Genomic DNA, 10,606 nt, shown 5'->3' on the forward strand with positions numbered 1-10,606 from the left:
ACCATAAACTTTGGGCACGTGGCATTTTATTTGCTTAAATATGTGTTTTATGCACATATTTTAGTATTAGTGATTTTTTTAAAAAAATATTTATTTATTTATTTATGGCTGTGTTGGGTCTTCGTTTCTGTGCGAGGGCTTTGTCTAGTTGCAGCAAGTGGGGGCCACTCCTCATTGCGGTGCGCGGGCCTCTCACTATCGCGGCCTCTATTGTTGCGGAGCACAGGCTCCAGACACGCAGGCTCAGTAATTGTGGCTCACGGGGCCAGCTGCTCCGTGGCATTTGGGATCCTCCCAGACCAGGGCTCGAACCCGTGTCCCCTGCATTGGCAGGCAGACTCTCAACCACTGCGCCACCAGGGAAGCCCAGTATTAGTGATTTTTTTTTTAATTAATGAGGTTTTCTGATTTTTTTTTTTTTTTTTTTTTTTTTTTGCGGTACGCGGGCCTCTCACTGTTGTGGCCTCTCCCGTTTCCGAGCACAGGCTCCGGACGCGCAGACTCAGCGGCCATGGCTCACGGGCCCAGCCGCTCCGCGGCATATGGGATCCTCCCAGACCGGGGCACGAACCCGTATCCCCTGCATCGGCAGGCGGACTCTCAACCACTGCGCCACCAGGGAGGCCCTCTGAATTTAATAGTAAAATTTAAAGTAGTTGTACATCAGCAGTATCTTGTATGTTGTATGTTGAACTGTTGTTTCAGTAAGATAGTTGAACTTGCAAAATACTTAAATGAAGTGTTTCAAGCATATACCTGTCATCACCTTGTTCTTTTAGTTAGAATAACGTAATTATCTTTTAAATAATAGTCTGAGCATTGGGGGTTGTTTTGTTTGTTTGAGTTGGGTTGGGCTGGGTGCTGTTTGTAACTACATAATTTTTCTTCTAACTTATCATTTCATTTACATTTCTATCTGGAGGTGGATCTTGAAATTTAGATCTGTAAATTCCTATGCTTTAAGTCAAACTTGTTTAGTATATACTTAACTAGCTTTGAATTATTTCTAAGCCAATCAGAACTGTAAAATTATTGAATTTATATAATTAATTCCATAAATGAAGATTTTTTAAACTGGTGCTTATTTGATGCTTTCAGTCCTTGCTGATCTACACATTTAGTAGACTGGGGTTTTGTAATGTAAAATGAAATATTGCGTTGGCCAAAGAGTTCATTTGGGTTTTCCTGTAGCACTAAATTCCAACATAAACTGAATAAGTTAGAGGTTCCTTGATGGTGGAGTAACAGGGACAACCATTAAAAAATTACTTTAATTTCTTATTATAGCTGTTTAAAAAAGTGTTTTGTTTTTTTTTACCTAGGGTTCTGTTGATATATATTCTGAAGTTTACATGTATCTTTTGTTGTGATTGACAAATGCAGTATCAATTGAAGATGTATTTCTTGCTTGTTATAGGATTTTATATTTTTTTGTGATGCTGTTGCATCATGGATTAATCCAAAAGATGATCTGCGAGACATGTTCTGTAAGGTAACTAAAAAGTCTTTATGATGCACATCATGTGACTGTTACAGTCTTAGTTGGGGAATTTAAATTATGTTTTTATTTCATATGAAACTTAGACTCTTCAAATCAGTACTGGTAGACTATATAATCTTTGTTCTTGGTAATAAAGAAGGTGACTTGATCTTTTCTTAATATACAGTAGTGACTTTGTATCAATAGAGCATGTATTTTAAAAATATTTTCTCAAGCAGTACCACTGATTCATGAAGTCCCGTTATCCCACCTGTGCAAAATAGCATGTATTTTCAAAGATGGCTGACTAAGATTGGAGTATAATATAATCTGTTGAACAAAGTAAATGTAACTGGTCGCAGCAAGGATTAAACCTGTGAGTTTGTTTTAGTAATGCCCCTTGTGGTTAACTCCAGTCAGCCCTCAGCCATAACAAAATAAGAAATAAAATGCTGCTACACATTTGAATTACCTAATATTAAAATTAGTGAACTATATAGTTGCAACTATGAACCCCCAAAGCCTTGTATATTTTCAATTTGAATAAACTTAATAGGGCATAAAAATTTTAATCCCTTGGGTGAATTCTGTACCTTTTTGCTTGCTTTTCATTACTACTGTGTCAGATTGCTTAGAGTACTTCTGTTACGAGGACACTTGGCTGAATTCTGACCTTCTCAAAGCAAAGTGCAGCATATTCTATGAGGTGATTTTAGGCAAGACATGGAAAGGTGTAGAATTCAACAAAGTTTAAGAATAACTACTTTAATAGGGGTAAAATTTTAGAATAGTAAAATCAGTAGTGTTTCATTTCAGAAGCTACGCAGATATGAGAGTTTCTCTTTTGTTATTGATAAATTAATGATTTTTTACTTTTTTGCAGATCCTTCATGGATTTAAAAATCAAGTTGGGGATGAAAATTGGAGGCGTTTCTCTGACCAGTTTCCGCTTCCCTTAAAAGAGCGTCTTGCAGCTTTTTATGGTGTTTAATCTCATACACTTAAGCTGCAGTCCCATAATTAGGGGTAAGTTTTAAGAACTTTGGAATTTTCCAGGATGAAGAAACTTAAGTTAGGACTTCAGTCTAAAACTACTGAATAGAATAAAAGCTATTTGTTTTCCACAGAGGTTGAGTAAAACAGTCTCATGTTATATTTGACTTAAAATTACTTACATGAAGGCTGGAGATAGATTGGTTGATTGATGAGCCAGCAAGCAAGATAAAATGCATGGTTCCACTTTGAATCCTAAGTAGAAGGAAATCCAAGTTGGTGTACTAGTTGGATTACTCACCATTTCTTCAACCAATCCTTTTTTTAATTTTTGCCCTTTAAGAGATCACTGACATTCACTGTGGCAGGGTGGAGATGATTCATTTTTAAAGTATGAATTTATAGTCTCTTATATATCAAGGACTTCCTATGTTATAAGCTTTAGGGAAAACCCAAGTAGAATTGGAACTGGATTTGGTCTCAGTAAATAGGAATATTTAATATTTATTCTTCATATTTTATTGAGCACCTTCCTTGTTCCCAGCACTGTGTTTTTAAAAGATCAGTGGAAGATTCTGTTTTGATTTGGGGTGGTAGAGGGGTAAGTCCACCTGCACTCTTGTTCTTTGAGTTTTTCTGACTTAAGTCAGACTAACAGTTCTGGTCTTTTAGCCTTAGTTCCCTCGTTAGGTTATTTTGAGGATTAAATACTATTCTATTTGTGGTGCCAGGACTTCGTATATTGCCTAACACACTAAGTTGGCTCAATAAATATCAGTAATATGGGTTAGTACAGTGAGCCAGGATGCACTTCATTAGTTTTTGAACATGAACTGAGACCTGTTCAACTGGAGGGTCAGAGAGTGTACTCAGAGTGTGTTGAGAAGGCATACACTTACTTGAATTACCTTGTATGTTGGAGTTTCTGTTTGCGTGCTTGCTTCTTTACTCTGAGCTAGATTTTAAACCTGGAAAGATTTCAACATCTAAGTTGACTAGCCTAAAAGGGCAGTAGAAATGGACTTGCAGCCTCTGGAATGTCTCAGAGCCCTTTGTGTGTGTTGTCCCACAGTGGTCTTGAGTCCTTACGGCTGTCTTGTGGCTTTAGCATTTTAGAGAAGTGCTTGATTCACTTTACGTTAAATCATGAGAATGCAATAGATGAGAAATAACTTTTAGCATCAAGGGCTAAATTATTCAACAGTGAGCTGAGTCTTGAGCACTTTCGGGTTAATAAATCTGATTAATAAACCCTATATGGTCTCTGTCATTTCACCAGTTATGAATTAACTGTGGTGATCTTCATAAATGTCCAAAGTTTCGCAGGAGTAGTTAAAAGTTTTGTTGTGAAAGGACAACTGTCAGGTACCAGTTACAGTCTCCCAGTAATCTACCTTTATTTCTTAATCTTCTCATAATTAAAACTGTGCTAGCATTGAAAAAGTCTTTATCAGGAAAATCAAGAGGCCTGAGAGTATAGGACATGACTGAGTAAAATAAGTCACACTCTTTTTTTTTGCTTAACATTGGGAATACTGGCAAAAATGATAATGTTTTAATTCTCACTAAGGAAAGTGATTGTCCTAAAGAAAGTGCTAACGTAATTTTGAAGAAAGCAAGGCAACTTGTTATATAAGAAATAATCGGCTCCCATTGGGACCCACTGTGCAAACGAGGATAGATAACTAGACTGATGGCAACCTGCAAGGTGTATTTCATCTATATTTCATCGGTATAAAGTGCTGCACACCTCTCTGTGCATGTCCCCAGCTTGGCGTCACTTTTCGTATCTGATGCAGGTGACAGTTGAGAGCTGCAGGAGAAGAGAGCAACGTGGTTCTCGTTGACGAGCGTGATCTTAGGCAATTTGTACAGTTTCTCATTTTCTTTAGGTAGAGATAGCATTGCTACTTGATTGATTTTGTGTTCCATTGGCTTTAAAAGAAAAACAATTTTACGTATAAAATTGTTTTTGTTTTCTTACAGGTCCTTCAGTCTTGGAGACTATGAGGGAGCCTCTGCACCCAGGGAAAATGTTACCCTTTACAGGGGGGAAGGGTAAACCAGTAGGGAATACAGTACAATCCCAACCCTACTGGGAGGGGCGGGAGGGAGGTGTTGCCGTCACTGTATTAAGTCGCTGTTGGGAAACGTTTTAACATCTGGAGCCTTTGTGGGTGGAAATCTGTCTCCAATTACAACTCTGCACTGGATGTGAAGAAGCAAAAAAAAAAAAGAAAAAGCTATTCAATCTACTCACAAAACAGTACATTCTGGAATATTATGGGGAATTGTACCAAAACAAGAACCATATAAATGATACATAGGGATGAGAAAGAGGAAAAACTCTATAGCGCACAATAAAGGAAACCTAAGGATGAGGATTAGAAGACAGTAAAGTTTTTGGGTTTTTCCGGGTTTTTTGTTTGTTTTTGTTTTTTTTTATTTAAAGGTGTTTATAAAATTTCCCACATTGATGGGGACTTGTTTTTGCATGCTGATGAAGAACTACACAAATGAAAGCTAATAAGAGTTAAAATCAGCTTGCCTACCCATAATAGTAGAAGCAGGTTCTTGGAAGTTACAATTTAAGGTACCCCAAAAAGTTGGAAATAAAACAAAACAAATATAAACAATGAAGCACCCTGTGAAATGCCAAATGAGTCACTCCTTTTACCTTTGTGGGGTGGGCAGGGAGGGAGAAATAAATGGGGTTGGACATATCAAACTAAAGATTGACATCTTGATTTTGCATTAAGACATTAATGTAGTGGATATAATTTGATGGTTGTACTTCATTAGATTTAATTTCTAGGCCAAGATGTTCTTTTTAAAGTGCAGTTTAAGGTTCAGGCATGCATTCTGGCTCATAGTGATTGAAAGTACTTTAAATTAGTGGGAGAGTAGCATGCTTGCATCACATAGAGTGAGATTGGTATTCAGTTACCTCTGTTGCGCCAGTTTGTGTTGCAGTTTACCAGTTCAATATAGCCCTGCATTTAAAATTCCTTTTTAAGATTTGTGGATTTTATTTTTATTAAGAATATAGATATAAAGTACTGTAGTTTACAGCTAGGCCTTGAAATATCTTTTTTAGGATCTGTTAGGAATAAGATTGATATTGTATTGTGTGTAACCTGCACAATGTGGAAAGCTGATATACCTGTGCAAAATCTTTGCCTCTGTGCTGTCAGTGTGATGTGCTTTCTGCATGGTTATATACTACTAGTGATTTTATCAAAACTTCTAAAACTTAAATTACATGGTAAAAGATCTGTAAGAGGCTGCATAAATGTTAGTTGGCACATAAAGACAATTGTAGAAGTTGAAGACATGATTGCTATATTTCAATGTTTATTCCCACTCAACATATTGCCTTCTAAGCTTTCTTTTTTTTGTTCAAAGCATGATCTTAAAGATATGTTTAAGTTAATGGATGTAATGCAGGGTTCCTACACTGTATTGGCGCATGTTGGTGGCCCTCTGTGCCCTAGATATATGCACACAGGGTGCAAGTAAAAAGCTACAGAGTGAAAGTTGGTTTGGATCCTCTTCATTTCATTTGTTTAGCTTTTCTGTTATTTTTCTCTACTTACATGTATTCCTGTGAATAAATCCTTGTTAAGTTAACCCTTTACTTTTCCTTCCATGTGTATTTTCTTATATACTGTGAATGTGAAAACCTAACTGGTACACTTGATCTTGTGTCCATATGAAAGTGCAAGTCTTTATTAATTTGGATTGCCTGAACAGTGTATCCCATGATGATGAAGGAAAATGGAGAGATTTTTCTTTTTAACTCTGCTGGTCAGAGATGAAGCCACACCTTTCCATTTTTCAATGCTGCATATTTAATCTGCAACAGAAATGTTAAGCCATAACAACCTTTTTATATTTTAGTTTGTCACCTTCACATTGCAGAATAAATACTGAATAACCATTTTTGTAAGCAGTTGCTCCTCTTTGCATGGTTCTGTTCCTCTAAAGGTGTTGAATGATACAGCCATTGCACTGAAGTTTGAGCTGTATGTGTGTGAATTTATAAATACCATTTCAAAAAATTTCAGATGCATGGTAGCATGCAGAAAGGTTTTTGTTGTGTGTGTGTGTGTGTGTGTGTGTGTTCTTAACATGTTCTTTCACCTTCTTTCCTCTACTTTGGCTTTGCAAATTTCAGTCTGTAGAGCCTGAAATTAAATCATATTTTTACTGTACAGTTTTTTTTAAATTGTAAGTTGGATCCAAAGGGTATGTAGCATTTTGCTTTCTAGTACCATTGCCTCACTGGGAGCTCAAAATTTGCTTCCTAGTTAGTCTTTTGATTAGGGTGGCTATTTTATCCTTAAATTCTAGTGATATACTGTAGTTTTCCAAAACATTTTAGAATTTAATATGGGAGATATTTTAATATTCTGGAATAAGTAGTAAACATTTCAAATTGAAAGATTTAAATTCAGAATTCTCCTGAACACTTTAAAATGAACGTACAAAAACAATCTTCAGTAAAGTTATCTGGACCTGTGATTGCCAATTCTCTATTGACTGAAAAGCGTTGTTGTTATCTATTGGATTGAAAAATTAATTTCTAATTAAGCAGATATGTAACATAAGAATGTGCCCTTTTTTGTAGTCACTTAACGTGTTTTTAAATTAAAAGGAAATATAATTTAAAAATACAAAATATAAATAAATATGACTGACAGCCTGAGATGGGGTTGGGTTTTTTGGGGGTTTTTTCCCCCTTGAGGTTATAGTTTCTTCCTAATTATATTTCAGATACATAGTATAACATAGGAATTTGCAGAAGCCATTTAAGTTATCTTTTGAGGTAAGCTCTGATTTAGCGTTTCTGATGAAATTTAATACATCATGGGATATATATATAAAGCAACTTAATTCTTGTGGTGTAGTCTTAATAGTTTTGAATGTTGACTGAATGTCTATGAAATTGTGAGTTTGTCTTTGTTACATTCCAGTGTTTCTGCCTCTTGGCATGCTTAAAAGCACGGCTTACTTCATCTGCTCCTTACACACTAAAGTGCTGTTAGTGTGCTCAACTACAGAAATAGCCGCTGCTAAGTGATGTAGATTTTCTACTTGAATATTTTTATGTTGTAGGAACCTCAGGAGGTCAGTGTTTACTGTTTTATATATGCCTTCTTTTTCCTGTTTGAGCTTCTCTCTTTGAAGGATTCTAACAGAACAAAAGCTGCTGATCAACCTAAGTTGGAAACAGAAAGTGTATTTAATATAATTTAAATGCATGTTTGGCAGTTCCATGTTACAGTCCATTAGTAAGTGAACTTAGTGCCACAGATATTCATTTATTCAGGAAAGAAGTTTGCTTTTTGTATTGTCTAATCTCTTTAATAACTTCATACTGTGTAAAAAATCACTTTTTTATATTTTTTGGTTGGTTATTTTCCAAATAATCAACATGTAAATAATCTTTAAGAGCCAGTTCTGATGCTTTACATTATACTGCTACTTGATTTTGTTATGCAGGTTGGATTTCAGAAGAATAGATTTTAAAACAACCAAGCCATTACATCTTAAAAACAAAATAAGTAGCATACATTTTGTAATTAACATTGATAAACACTGTGATTTTTTTTTGTTAAGACTTTTTCATTGACCTGAATTGCTTAAATTGCATATATTGTAAAATAGGATCAGATGTATATTTTAAAATAATTTCAACTGACTTTCCTCTATTGAAATGCTTTGTCTACTCAGTTATAAAATATTCAGATACAAGTTTTATCTCAGGTGAATACTCTTGTATCCTTCTTGCTTTGGTGACATATGCTTATAGAGAGTCATCATACTTACAGTCTTTGTTTTTTTAGTGTATTTCGTGAAGAATCTTTCCATTTAGTCTGATTTTCCAATCCTTAATTCTTGCAGACTGTGGTGGTATAAGTCCTTCCTGGCGAGAATTCAATTTGGTTCTCCTTTTCTCCAAACTCTAAGATAGGAAAGTGGAAAATTTTTCTGTCATATATTAAATTACCCTGCATAGCTGAAATGCCAGAATTAAACTATGTCTTAAACCTTTTAGTCTAAATTTAACTTAAATCCTTTGCCATAAAGAAAAAAGTGGGATTTTTTGCTTCATATAGTTAACCTATATTATTCATATTGAATGTATTAACAGATAACGGTGCAAAAACATTCTTCCCAAGAGAAGAGTGTATCGTGCATAACTGCAATTTAAGTCCTTCCTTTAGTAGTACTTTACACACAGCTTTGCTTATTGAATTATTTTTGCAAGTAATACAAGGGGGGAAACACTTAACTGTCGCTACTAGTACTGTTACTGAAATGTAGGCATTGAAATCTTGATGAAAACTGTGGTCTTCAGATTAAGGGCCTAAAATCTAGATTAAAAGATCAATAAAGAGCTGTGTAACAATATTATCTAGTAATAATACCATGCAAGAGCATTGTATACCTACTTAGTACCTAGTCATACTGTATTAAATACGGAGATATTTCGAATGCCTCTTAAAAATTCAATTTTACGTGAAAGTTTCATTCACTTGTACACTTTCCAGGTGACTTGTGACTAATTTTTTCAGTCTTATATAGATCTTCCCCCATTGGTATTATATGTAGAGGATTCTTTATCTTTATGCCTAATTATTATGCTTATTAATTTTAAGGTATACATTTAAATTATAGCAACTGTTTATTGTGATTTGTATCCCAGAATGTATTGTTTTTATTTTTTTTTAATGTATGCATAATTTTGAGGGAAGTTAAAATGGTGATTATTTTTTTCACCTCTTGTACATTTTAAAGTCAAACCAAATCTATTTGCCAAGCATTATATCACTAATTAGGAAAATAGGATTTTCCCATTTATTACAATTTTTATTCATCTACTATAGAATCCCCTTAACTATGGCTTGGTATTATTCACAGTTAGCTATTTTGCAAGTTCAATTATCTTCCTAAAAGCTTACTGTAACATGGTTAGCCTATAAGGCAGTGTTGGTTCCCTCCTGATACCAGCCTCATAAAGGGGTTCCTCTGTACTTTCCCCATATTGCTTCATTGTTGTTTTTCCTCTGTGGATATATAACCAAATTAAGATTGGATGAATTTTATGGAGATAATAATAAGGCAATACTGTATAAGTAATTTTGCTTAATAGATTATCATCTGTGAGAAGAGATGTTTAAACGTGGTTGATGACTTCACTTCATATTATAAAACAGTTTTACACTTAATATTCATGTTAATATTGGGTGCAATAATTTAGTATTTTTAGCTTTAGTTATAAATAACTGGATCTTTCTGCTGACAACTTAGGTTGTATGAGTTATGCTTAAAAGCTTTAAATCTGATGTTTCCTGTACCTGCCACACTATGTTAGAATGTGTCCTTCAAACATATCCTCCTGCAACTTCTCAAACTGTACTAAATTGATATTTCTTGAAGTCAAACTCTGTGCTAACAGATCTTCATTTTAAATAGAATACGGTTTTAATTTTTGATAAGCTGCTGAATTTTAAAGAGAGTTTTTTGGGGCCACCAAATATTTTGGATCATGCAGAGAATATATATTGTACTGTAGTAATTTTGTATTTACATTTGTATGATGTGACATAATAGATGTGAATGTTAATCACTGCTTGACTATGTTAATAAAGTTGTTTAACTATAGATGTTTCACTCTGATTTTTAATGGAAGGAAATGAGCTTTCTTCCCCCCTGTTCCCCCATCCCATTTTGGGTCCAGATAGGTCTTCTTCTTGTCTTGTTCTTTGTTTTGTTTTATTGTTTGTTTGTTTTGAGAGGGTTTTTTAGCTTACACTTTAGTGCACTCTTGTTTGACATCTATTTTTTTTAATTGAGTATTTTCTTAGTTGTATAGTGTAGTAAAAAAATCCTGTTTTCCCCACATTTTAATCCTGTTATTGATGTATTTCTAAACAGTTGATTCTAGGTTCAGCTTCCAGTGAGAGAGGAAAAAGATACTGCTCTGCAAAAAAGGGAATTAAAACTAAGTGAAGTCATGAATAAAACATTGAAAGGGTAGATTGCATGAATGTGTATGAACGTGTGGCCTATTAAGGCTTTCTGGTCATCCTTCAAAAAAATAAGACTTGTAATTTTGGAAGTAAA

The 10,606-nt window shown here is 34.6% G+C and overlaps 1 protein-coding gene across 1 annotated transcript in view; it reads left to right on the forward strand.

Moving 5' to 3' along the window:
- The window catches only part of TNPO1 (transportin 1), a 91,793-nt gene extending 81,649 nt beyond the window's left edge, over positions 1–10,144 (forward strand). The window contains exons 23-25 of the mRNA XM_081232595.1: positions 1,418–1,492; positions 2,364–2,506; positions 4,460–10,144. Of these exons, the coding sequence (XP_081088721.1) occupies positions 1,418–1,492; positions 2,364–2,471 (183 nt within the window). The 3' untranslated portion in view covers positions 2,472–2,506; positions 4,460–10,144. The remainder of the gene's footprint in view (positions 1–1,417; positions 1,493–2,363; positions 2,507–4,459) is intronic.
- Positions 10,145–10,606: the final 462 nt, after the last annotated feature.

The sequence above is a fragment of the Mesoplodon bidens genome (genome assembly GCF_964165515.1).
Source record: "Mesoplodon bidens genome assembly, chromosome: 4".
Taxonomy (NCBI): domain Eukaryota; kingdom Metazoa; phylum Chordata; class Mammalia; order Artiodactyla; family Ziphiidae; genus Mesoplodon; species Mesoplodon bidens.